This window comes from Bidens hawaiensis, unplaced genomic scaffold (assembly GCF_021521415.1).
Source record: "Bidens hawaiensis isolate Kalapana, Puna unplaced genomic scaffold, B.hawaiensis_p1.1 tig00002553_1, whole genome shotgun sequence".
Taxonomy (NCBI): Eukaryota; Viridiplantae; Streptophyta; class Magnoliopsida; order Asterales; family Asteraceae; genus Bidens; species Bidens hawaiensis.
The window spans coordinates 1,670,808-1,683,028 of NW_027491139.1; the positions used below are offsets into that span (position 1 = coordinate 1,670,808).

Consider the following 12,221-nt stretch of genomic DNA (forward strand, 5'->3'; position numbering starts at 1 on the left):
AATCTCACCAAATATTTGATATAAAAATCCTATAAAGTAGGGATATACTAAAAATTAATATCTGATTTATTTAAAAAAAATATATATATTATTTATAATTAAAAAACTAATTTTTTAAAAGAATAAACGAGTCTTGGGTCTCAATAAACCTATATAGATTTTAAATCGGGTTATAACTCCCATTTATTTGTGAAACAATTTATATTAACTTTCATATAGTAAAAAAATAAAAATTTAAAAGAAAATAAATATTAAAAACAAATAATATAAAAACCCCCGTATTGTAATACGTCGATAATGTGTTTAAGGTAGAAAAAGTAGTTAATAATAATAATAATAATATTGTTTTACTACTCCTAGGTAATAGGTATAGAAAGTGACAGGACTCCTCATAGCATGTTGTGTCTTTCTTTCTTCCATTTTCACTAAAATAAATAATAATAATAATAATAATAATAATAATAATAATAATAATATTATTATTATTAGCAACAAAAGCGACAGCCTGATTTTGACAACTCAAGAACACGACATCTCTCTCTCTTTCTCTTTCATTAAACACTGTAAACCATTCAAAATCAAACCCTAATTTAAACACGTCAACTCTTCATCTTCTTTAACTTTTGAAATGTATTCTGGGATCCACTCCATAACTAATTTGACCCACGGTGACTTCTCGGGTCAGTTAGATGCTACCACTTTCGTTGGGGATCCGTGTCTCGTCTTGACCACGGATCCGAAGCCCCGACTCCGGTGGACGTCGGAGCTCCATGAGAGATTTGTCGATGCGGTTACTCAGCTCGGTGGACCTGACAGTTAGTTTCTTTTTATTATTATTATTTATGATTTTGGGAGATACGAGGGATGAGCCTGGCCAGGGTTCGAGTCCTGATCTCACCCGGTTTTACCGGCTCCTCGCTGTCGTGCCGTTTGGCGGGCGAAGGGGTCGGGTTTTATCCGGTGAATCCCTCAACAGGTGGACCGCTAGGGGCTCCGTCCGTCCGGACTAGTGGCCGGCTCGGGCTACTTTAGCCAATGGGGGCCGCGTACGGGTACCGACGTTACTTAGTTGGCCGTTCAAATTTTTTTTTTTTATGATTTTGGGTTTTAATTGTAAGTTTAAATGGTTTAAGGTGTGGTAATAAATTAGTTAATTTGGGATCAAGATGGTACCTTTTTGGGAAACTGATTGTGGGTTATAAATATCTAGTTATTATGTTTGATACATGTATGGTAAATTGATCTTTATTCAAGTTTTTATTTTGGAAAGCAATTAAAGCAGTAGGGGTGGCATCAGAATGGGGGATATTAATTAGGGGTGTTCCGGGGTGCGGTTCGGTGCGGTTTTTGCCTAAAACTGAACCGAAAACCAAGCTTTCAGTTTTATGATTTTTTAAAACCGTTCAGTTTCGGTTTCTGGTTATTTCGGTTCAGTTTTTTCAGTTTTTAACAAAATACAAAACCGAACCAAAACCAATATTTCGGTTTTCGCTAAAGTTCAAAACCGAACCGCCAGTTTCTAATTCGGTTTGGTTTTTTCGGTTCTTAACAAAATACAAATCCGAACCAAAACCAATATTTCGGTTTTTGCTAAAGTTCAAAACCGAACGTCCAGTTTCTAATTCGGTTTGGTTTTTTCGGTTCTTAACAAAATACAAATCCGAACCAAAACCGAACCGCCAGTTTATAATTCGGTTTGTTTTTTTCGGTTCCAATTTGGTTTTTTCGGATTTATGCTCACCCCTAATATTAATCGTGTTGGGTTGGCGGGTTGAATTTTTCAACCCGGACACGACACGTGTTTATATACGGGTCAAAAACATTGATTTTTAATTCTAACCCACAAACACTTAAAAATGATGTAACCCGAACAGGGCCTGTTTAACCAATTTATATAAATGTGTCAAACGAGTTTGAGCGGGCTGTAAAAAATGGGTTAAACGGGTCATAAATGGGCTAGTGGGTTGACTTGTTTAACTAAACAGGTTGGCAAGTTGTACGTGTCAACTTGAACATGACATGTTAAAATAAATAGGTCAACCAAAGACGACGTGTTTTTTACGCGGGTTAGATATTCCAACCAAAAACTTGATTATGTCCATGTCGTGTTGGAAGTTGCCGCCTCGAATAGCCGAATCAAATGTCAGAGACGTAGTCATTTTGTGTTTGGACTTTGGATGCTAGTTTTTAAAGTGATTATTGTGACTAGAAAAAAGAAGAATCCCAAAATAGATAAATTGTAATTATTAATCAGATAGTTGGGTGCTCTATTAAAACTCTTACATCACTACGCTTATTTAAATGATGCGTGACGTTTAATATCTTATGTTTGATTGTCAAGTGATGATATTTTGTGATAGTTGTTGATGATTATTATTTGATAATAAATATATTTTTATGGTATTTCAGAAGCAACTCCAAAGACAATTATGAGGACTATGGGAGTAAAAGGTCTCACACTTTATCATTTGAAGTCACATCTTCAGGTTAGTCATTTTCATAAATAAGGGTATGTATGTAATTACAGTATTCCACCACTGTTTGACAATTCTTGTTTGTAATTTTATATGCGTATATGTTCTTGCAGAAATATCGGTTGGGGAAACAATCTTGCAAAGAGTTAACCGAGAATTCCAAAGATGGTAATCATCTTACAACATATGAGAATGATGCATTAATTTGACATTTACTAATTTTATTACAAATTTTGTTAATTTTATTACTAATTCTTGTTCCAATTTTTAGCATCTTGTATTGCTGAAAGCCAAGACACGGGTTCATCCACAACGTCATCAACAAGAATGATGCCACAAGATTCAAACGAGTATGTTCAATTCTAGAGTTCTTAAAATGTTAATATAAAAATTCTAGAAACGTGTTATATGAGATTATGTTTATTAATCCTGTTTTAATTGTTACTTCCAACAGTGGGTTCCAAGTTACAGAAGCTTTGAGGGTGCAAATGGAAGTCCAAAGAAGATTGCATGAGCAGTTAGAGGTTAGTTTATTAACCGGCCCGTTTCTTGTGTTCACCAAAAGTTCAAAAATTTTCATCAAAGGTGGCAACTTTGACCCATTTTATGAGTTGTTTGATTCTGGTTATGTTTAGTTTCTAATGGATCAAACGGGCTAAATCAAAAGGTTTGGGTTAAAAAGGAAACATGCCAAATGGGCTGAACGTTTGAACGGGACAAACAAGTTGAAAGTCATCTAAAATGTATATTAAATGCACACGGAGTGCTAAATCGTGTTATTATAAGGAAGTATATTATTATGGTAATACTATTTTTTCTTTATATCGTTTAACATTAATGTGGCCCGCTTCTCGTGTCTCCCAAAGGTTTTAAAAATTACAAGATTTTCATGAAAGATGGCATTTCTTGACCCATAGAATTCTTTGGTACGGGTTATGTTTAGTTTCTAATGGGTCAAACGGACTAAATTAAAGGGTTAGCCAGTTAGGCTAAAAAGGAAAAAAGGTCAAGCGAGCTGGATGTCTGAACGGCTTAAATAAGTTGAAAGTCACCAAGAATGTATTTTTGATGACATAGGACATGCTAAATCGTGTTATTGAAATAAGTATATTGTTATTGTAACAATATTTTTCTTTATCGCATTTGACATTAATTATTCATAAAGAATAAGACAGGATGATAAGTATTTCGGGTCGGCGACCATTTCTTAAGGTTAAGCGAAATACGGAAGTGAATAACTCGTTACAACATCAATCCTTTTAGAGCGAGAAGTAATCAAGAGTCATGTTCAATAAATGAAGCATTCTACATTAAAAAAATATATATAGTATATTCGTTACTTTTAATTTGTTATACAACTTATATCAAGATGTCGTTAAAAATAAATGAATTTCAACTCGCACATTTTGAGGTACTTCTACAAATGATCAAAGTGCTATTTGAAAAAAAGAAAAGAAAAGGGGTTCACTTGGTTCTAAAAAAACAAAACAAATAAAGTGAACATGGTGTATATTTGGATAGAACCTGGTTAGGAACAACATAATGTCAAACAAAACCTGATCTCTTTGACCTTATTAAAGTCGATCCAACTTGATGAGCATCAACCTTTCATCTTTCAAAGATTCAATCATCATTAATCCTGCAACCACCTTCAATATTTGCCAAGTGTGACATTAAAAAAGAAAATACAACTTTGCAAAAGCATGATGGGTTATTTTTCATTTAGCATACCTCGGACACCATTGTGAACCATGCTCACATGCTGCTCGAGCAATACCATAACCTAAAAATAAGCAGATGACCGTATCACCAATACCATTGATAACACTATGTATAGAAGATAAACCAAATCAATAGGGCCAGCTCTTGCATTCATCACTAATAATTTTAGTTCAACAAAAGTTGAACAACTACTCATAAGCCGAGCTCGCACAATAAAAGTAGAGCTCGAACAAGCACGAGCTCTTTATAAGTTAAACGAGCCGAGATCAGCCTAGTCGAGCTCATACTCGGCTCGGTACAAACTAATATAATATTTCACCTTCCAAAGGCCAGGGACTTGTCAAAATAATGCCAATGAAAATATGAACGAAATTCAAAAAAAAATTATAAGTGAAAACATCTTGTCAAATTAATAATAGAAGCAATAGCATGTTGGCTTCTGACTGAAGAGGCCTTTAACTCCGTCAATTGTTTAAAAAGTTTTTTGATTTCTTAATGAAACTTTTGAAAAGTTAAGTGTTAACTGCAATAAAACTCATGATTAATAACATGATCGAAAGAATAAAGAATAAATGTAAAATAACCCATTTTTCCTCGAACCAAATCCATGAACCTTTTTAAAATGACCGTTTTAAAAGGTCTCGGATAACTTGATTCGTAAATTTGCAATTTATATGAAGATACAGGCGTCTTTCTTTTTCAGACCCCAATTTTCAAAATAAAAAATTCAAATAATTTTCAATTTGCAGGTGACGAAAAAAATACAATCTTTCCATAAAGTCAATAATTTTGGAAGTAATTAATACCTAACCAATATTATCAAGCTCCATTAAAAGATCATGCTAGAAAGCAAGTAATTTCTCGTTATCTCTGCCAAATAATTAAAATTAAGTTTCTATAAAATTGAACTTTCATAAGGGTTTAAAGAAAATGAAAAAAAGATATAAATAATACTATTGTTAAATAAGTTAAATACCCGCAAACATTCTTCTCTTAATTCCAGAAGTTTTTCTTGTCCTATATTCCCCTAAGCAGCGGATTCTTCCATCAACCTGTAGTATATTAAGGCGTTATGCACAAATAGAAATTGTAAAATTTAAAGTGTTGGAAAAAATTAACAATTTCTTAAAGATATATTTCTAGGTACGATACCTTACCAAATAAGCAGAAAATGCACAGGAAAAAGCATTTCACATTCTTCTAGCATCATTTATCGTCGACTGCATTATTTTCTAACCAACCATATTTGTAGGCTTAGTTAGGTTGACCACAGAGAAGTCAAGGTTGACCATAAATTTACTAATGTCAGAATTAACTATACATTCTTCACCCAATTTAGAATTAATAAACAACTTCATCTAGTACTCTCCACTATATAAAAGTTTAAGAAGTACATCAAAATAAATAATAAAGTTTAAGAAGTACATCAGAATAAATAGCAAGTTAATTACAGTCTGATCAAGCAACTACTGCTTAATAAAGTTGCAATTTTGAAATCTGGAAAACCTGTTGGTGAATTTCCTTAACTGAAAGTAATTCAAGCATGCCTCACCCTCTACAACCTTCAACAAGTTCATAGTCAAAAATGGCATCCAAACTACCCTCTGCTAAAATTAACCTGTCATATTGGTGGCATATATTTCGACACCATTACTCATACCGATTGACGTCCCTAAACCAAATTAAATAGTATAGGAATCCCCAAATTCGAAAGATTAAATAGGTATTAGCAGTTGGTTTAAAACAACATGCAAATATGATTAATGATAGAGAAAGGAAACAAAAATACATACAATTCCTCGCAAACAGTTGCATGCAAAGCTACAACGTGGTCTGCTCTCCTCACTTTCACCATTCTGTTTTGATTACATGTTGTTGTGTTTGTTTCATCCTGCATTATTTCCTTAATTCAAGCCTAAATTGCATATATGTAAAAATAAATTAAAATTGAGACTCAATCATATATATAATCAATTGACTAAGAGAAGTACAAAACTATAATACCAGTAAACGAAGAAGCCGGAGCCAGGAATTGATGTCGCAGGTGAGCAGAACTTAGTATAAAAACCTAATTGTAATGATTCTTTAACCAAAAACACAGTTCAAATCAAATCCATAAACCGTCTCTAATGCGAGTTCTTGTTGGCCGCCTAAACTCCAAGAAACACAGTTAATTGTGGTTTTCAATTCACAGTTCATTAGTCAATCAGATAAACACAATCAAAAACCCTAAACCTATTTCCCCAAAATTATCAAAGTAATACATTTCAAATCACAATTAAATGGTTTCAGAATCTTCAGTTAACAATTAACAATGAATACACAATGCAGCATAAAGCACAAACCTTGCCATTGGAGCAACTAATTCTCACAAAATTGGAGTGACTGTAATTGTAATCAGAATATTCAGGTTGTTACTGAACCTGGGCTTTCTGAACAGATTAGTCTTTTCCGGTGAGCTCATCATGGACCGGGCCACTCAACAATGAGGGAAGGACCCTAAGCGCATGCTTGAAGACCAAATCATACAAAAACTTAACCCTGACTAAATCTCCACCGCCTGTAGCCACCAACAACAGACTATTCCAAGCACAAATCTCAGAATGATAAAATGAAATCTTAAAAGAACCGTGAAAGATTAGTGGTTTGCTTCATGTGCCCGATAAAGAATAAATCCAGGGAGAGGGAGACGGAAGTGAGGAGAAACCTTTGATGTTCAACAAAAGAGAATTGGATTTGAAATTTGAATCACACAAACCCCACTTCATCCGATATTAATTAAGTACGGAGTATTATTTAAAAGAAAAGACTTTATGTTATAGCCACGTGTACCGTATGCATAATCAATTGTAAAACTCTTAAAAATTCAACATCTATCATTTCTCTCTCTTATCTCTATTATATATACTAATAGATAATTTGTAAAATATTCAAAAAATATTAATTCTTATTGACAAAATATATCTGTATAATCATACTTGACTCTAATTTTTTTTTTTACTTTTGAAAAAAAAGTTGACTACTTATGGCAAAATATTGACAATTTTTGGTTCAAGGTTTTACATTTCCATAAAGTGATCTTTCATTAATGATTTTTACAAAAAGATTATTATTATCGGTCAAATACTATGTATAATCAAATTTGACTCTCATTATTTGCAAAATGTTGACATTCTTGGGTTCAAGATCTTACATTTCCATAGAAAAATGTTACCTTTTTATTAACAGCTTTTACAAAATAATAATTATAATTGAGAAAATATATCTGTATAATCATATTTGACTCTAATTATTTGTTAAAAAAATGACATTTTTTGGTTCAAGATTTTGCATTTTCATAAAGAGAGTTATTGTTTATTAATAACCAACCGGTTTTCAGGTTCAACGTCGTCTCCAGCTTCGAATAGAAGCACAAGGCAAATATCTTCAATCAATCTTGGAAAAAGCATGTAAAGCTCTAAATGATCAAGCAGTTGCAACTGCAGGGTTAGAGGCAGCTAGGGAAGAGCTTTCAGAGCTCGCAATCAAGGTAGCCAATGACTGTCCTCCATCTGGCATTCCCATCCCTTCACTTCCTGAAGTTGCATCTTATTTTGAAAACGGGTTCGCACCCAGCGTTGACAGTTGCTTAACATCAAACAATAGTCCGGTGAATTCACCTGCAGGCATGAGCCCACAAGCAGCTGGTCTTAAGAAAAGGCAACGGGCTGTGTTCAGTAGCCCAACGGGCCAGACTAGCCGAATGGATGATGTTTGGATATCTTGATGCAAAATCGTGTCGTAAAGATGTCATTTTTTTAAAAAATTTATTGTTAATCTGTGATCATTGATCATTCTCAACCAACTGTTGTAGCCTTTTAGTTTTGTGAAATACGAATTGCAAAACAACTGATTATCTTTTATCAATTTGGGCTGTTGTTTACTTGTTTAACTTTTTTTTTTCTTTTCACTTTGTAAGATCTAAATTTCAATGTAAAGCTAAATAGGTGTATAATTTCAACCTAAAAATGCAAACTTTTTTCCTTGGAAGAATGATGAAGTTTTATTGGTGGGTCCTTTTTATATCTGCTTATCATTTAGCCATCCACCTTCAAGAATATTAAAAGGAACAATCTTTTAATTCAAAAGTCTTAAAAGTCATTTCACTTTTCTAGAACCAGATTCCACTCATCTTTCTCCCCTTTTCTTCTTTTTAGTTTTTAACTGATAAGTATGCATTTCTTGGCCCAAAACTAATACATCCTCTTCTGAAATCATCAAAGCTTCAATGGGTAAGTTTTTATTTCAAGATTAATTGTTTGATCTTAAAGTTTCATGAACCTACTGAAACTACATATGTTAAAATCAACAAATTTGATCATTTGTGGCTCAAAGATCTCTGCTTGAGTTCATTGAATCATATGCTGGATTCATAGCTACCATTCAAATGAACATGTGCTACTATTCAAGTTTGTATATTTTTCAAGATTTTGCATATTTGTGCAATCTGAAATCATGATTTATGAATTTTGTCTTTTAAAGGTACATCAAACACATGCTCTTCACTCAAGTCATTATCCAACAAAGTTGGGGGAATACTATGTTGTTGCAATTCACAAAATCGGTACGAACGGTTAGACAACAGGCTTCAAAGAAAAATGGTGGAGGCCAAGAACAACAGCATACAAACACACAACACTTTCAGGTCTATGAACAGCATAATATTGAGGTTTCCTCAGTTTAAAGAAGGATTAAAGGAAATTCAAAGTGTGTTTGAATTATACGGTACGTTTAACAGGATTTTTAATTTATTACTTTACTACCTTCTATTGCTTTCTTTCATGTGTTAATGTGTTATAAAGTTTCTTGACTGCTAAAAGTTGACACACTTGTAGATGAAGATTCAAATGGAACCATTGATAATGAGGAGTTAAAGAAACGCTTACAAAAATTGCAGTTTGATTGTACCACGGAGGAAATTAGAGACCTTTTTGTGTCTTGTGACATAGATGGTAGCAATGGGATACAATTTAACGAGTTCATTGTTCTGTTGTGCCTTATTTATCTTTTGGCCGGTCCTTCCTCATCTCATGCGGTAAATTATCATTTTTCATATATAGTATCTTCGATTTCTTGATAATTAGAGGTGGCAATTTCGACTTATTTATCTATGAATCGGTTGGTTCGGGTTGGTTGGTACCTGCAACGGGTTAGTCGTGTAAAATATAAATAAAAGGAACATGGGCAGAAAGTTGTTCCGAGTTTGTAATGCATATAATTTTCTAGATCAATTCATTTAAGATACTATATTACTATTGAAATTACTCGGAATTGTTCCGAGTTATAGTTATAAGCGACACTAGCCGTTTATTAAACAAAAAAAATTATAATTAACAAAATATGTTTTGGGTCAATCTAACCTGTTTAAAAACTTACCCTATTCCTATTTACCTGTGATTTTACACGAGTCATGGCACGCACCTAACACGGAATTGTGGCTTTGCATAGACGGGTTCAGGTCAGTTTTGGGTTGAGCCACCAACGTTTAACTAAACAGGCCGGATTCGTGGTTGACCTGTTTAATTAAAAAAAAATGTATTACGTGTAAAAATTGATTAGTATTTTATGGCAAAGTAAGAGAAATTGACACAATGTTTTATATTTAAAGTATCATTGTTTTATATACATTTGCATGTTTTTTTATAAAATTGCAATTTAAAAGTATTAATATGCAAAAAAAAAGAGGTGAACAAGTCATGTTCGTTTCAACCCGCGAATATCCATGCGTGTTTGGGTTCATATGTCCGACTTGATTTTCAGTTTCATGTTGGGAACCCGCCAAGTCACGATCACGACCCGTTTAGCATCCTTGCTTTCGAATGGTTATCTCTAACGGGTAAAGGAAACACTTTAGCTAAAAGGAAAACATATCGAACATATAGTTATTGAAATAGTATAGTTTTTGTAATCATATTTGACATGCTAATTGTATATTAAAAGATTAACGAACGCGCTATGGGTCAACCTGACTCATAACAAAATTACGCATTTTGACACACCACCTTTTGACCATTTTTTCAACTCAGTTAACAAAATTTGTAAACAAAATCCAATGTAAACGAAATCTTGTTACAGACACCAACAGTGGGATCTCCGGAGCTCAAAGCAACATTTGATACCATAATCGAAGCTTTCTTATTTCTTGATAAAAATGGTGATGGAAAGCTAAACAAGACGGACGTGATCAAGGCTATGAACGAGGACTTCCCAACGGAGAAATCACCTACGCATATCACCAAGACCCGATTCAGTAATTTTCTTGATTTTAATATTAAATATTTTCTTGAATGAAAAGAACCGAAAAGTTACAAGCTTTTGATGTATTTGTTTTGTAAATGCAGAAGAAATGGATTGGAATAAGGATGGTAAGGTGAGCTTTAGAGAGTTCTTGTTCTCTTTGATTGATTGGGTTGGAATTGATCATGATATATAACTATATAAGCACTTGTGATAATGAGTGAGATTAATGTCAGTATGTAATATATGCAAAGTTTAGCTTTGTGAATTCATTTGTTTTAAAGTTGGTATCTTTGTGTATATTTGTGAAGTTTGCTATGTAACAAAGATTTGTTTGCATATTTTCATGAATCAAGTGATGGTTTTTTACTTTTTAGTGTATATATGAATGTGTAATGTGTGTACATGAAACTTTTTACATATTTTCATTAAGTCTTTTCCTTCGCTAATGTATTTCTTCATAGTTCACATTCACATGCGAAGTCCAGGGTCGGAGGCCCAAAGCAGGTAATAAGATTGGGGCCCAAAAAGAAAAATATTTTGCATTCGACCATATGATTCTTATATCTAGAACCCGAACCCGGAACCGGACCTGAAAAAAAAAACTCGGAGGTGTTTTTATACCAAGGTTTTTAATACCCGAACCCATACTCGACCCTACTCATAGGGTATGCATTTCAGTACCAAAACCCGTACCCGAATCGGACCCGCTTTGTACCTGGTAATACCCGAAAATCGGAACCGGGTTTTTCAAATACCCGATTTATACCCGAAAAAAAACTTGAAAAATATCCAAAAATACCCCTAAAAAGTGCAACTTCTTAAAAACCCAATCAATACCCGGAAAAAACCCGAAAACCCCGAAAATAGGGTTTTTTCAATACCCGGAAATAGGGTATTCAAATACCCGGTTTTAAAATACCTGGTTTTATACCCGAACCAGATACATAGGGTATGGTTTTTAGAGACAATGCCCAGACCCGATCCCGACCTGGGTATTTGAAAAACCCGATTTTTGCACCTCTACTTATATCATCTATGTAAGAGATGAAAAAAAAACTGGTTCCAAGCCCGTTTACTAGTTTAGAACCCAACTCGGTACCAACCTAAAACCGGTTTGGGACAAATGGGTTTCCAAACCTACCCATTTCGAATAAAAACCGGTTTTTTACTTCAACCAGGTTTTTTAATAGTTAACCGACTTATAAACCTAACCGATCTGATCAGTTCAAACAAGTTTACTTCTAAACCGGTTGATAAACAGAACCGGTTTGACCCAGAAACCGGTTTTGGACACTTCTAATTTATATGTATGCATAATTATAGACCATAATTCCACTGCTAGTCCGCTAATGAACCCAAAAGCCCAGATTATCTACATATAGTATTTTTATTATTATTATTTAGAGGCCTTAGAAGAGTATCTTTTTAGCTGTCTCTACGCATGCTTTTCATTAGAGCCACAAAACCTAAAAGTCATAAAATTCGATATATTAACTTTATTGTTATAAAACTGTTTTACCAAAATGTTTCATACAATATAATAAGCTTAATTTTTTAAGCTTTTGACAATTACAAAACACCTTATTAGTATTAGAGGAGACTAGTAGCAAATAAGATCATATGATCATATAAGCTTTTCAATACAATGAATAATGCACCGAAATGAGTGGCACCCGAACCATGATTTGTGTCCAAACTTGTCTTTCTCTCAACCAATTTAAATGCTACTTATAGTAAGATAAAAAC

At 33.5% G+C, this 12,221-nt stretch overlaps 2 protein-coding genes across 2 annotated transcripts; both read left to right on the forward strand.

Annotated features, from left to right (window-relative positions):
* The first annotated feature begins 566 nt into the window (after nucleotides 1–566).
* Nucleotides 567–8,100, forward strand: LOC143620184 (protein PHR1-LIKE 2-like). The gene is made up of 6 exons (XM_077091921.1): nucleotides 567–815; nucleotides 2,410–2,486; nucleotides 2,588–2,642; nucleotides 2,746–2,824; nucleotides 2,929–2,998; nucleotides 7,576–8,100. The coding sequence occupies exons 1-6, from the start codon at nucleotides 629–631 to the stop codon at nucleotides 7,960–7,962; spliced, it is 855 nt and encodes a 284-aa protein (XP_076948036.1). The 5' UTR covers nucleotides 567–628; the 3' UTR covers nucleotides 7,963–8,100.
* A 241-nt stretch (nucleotides 8,101–8,341) lies between these two features.
* LOC143620185 (putative calcium-binding protein CML22) lies at nucleotides 8,342–10,759 on the forward strand. Its single transcript, XM_077091922.1, has 5 exons — nucleotides 8,342–8,467; nucleotides 8,718–8,960; nucleotides 9,071–9,270; nucleotides 10,311–10,485; nucleotides 10,577–10,759. The coding sequence occupies exons 1-5, from the start codon at nucleotides 8,464–8,466 to the stop codon at nucleotides 10,666–10,668; spliced, it is 714 nt and encodes a 237-aa protein (XP_076948037.1). The 5' UTR covers nucleotides 8,342–8,463; the 3' UTR covers nucleotides 10,669–10,759.
* Nucleotides 10,760–12,221: the final 1,462 nt, after the last annotated feature.

Bases quoted from the DNA above. Each gene is read 5' to 3' on its own strand.
- LOC143620184 (XM_077091921.1), top strand. From the start codon at position 629: ATGTATTCTGGGATCCACTCCATAACTAATTTGACCCACGGTGACTTC. The intron at 2,487-2,587 runs GTTAGTCATTTT...ATGTTCTTGCAG, and splicing joins ATTTGAAGTCACATCTTCAG to AAATATCGGTTGGGGAAACA. The intron at 2,643-2,745 runs GTAATCATCTTA...TCCAATTTTTAG, and splicing joins AACCGAGAATTCCAAAGATG to CATCTTGTATTGCTGAAAGC.
- LOC143620185 (XM_077091922.1), top strand. The intron at 8,961-9,070 runs GTACGTTTAACA...ACACACTTGTAG, and splicing joins AAGTGTGTTTGAATTATACG to ATGAAGATTCAAATGGAACC. The intron at 10,486-10,576 runs GTAATTTTCTTG...TTGTAAATGCAG, and splicing joins TATCACCAAGACCCGATTCA to AAGAAATGGATTGGAATAAG.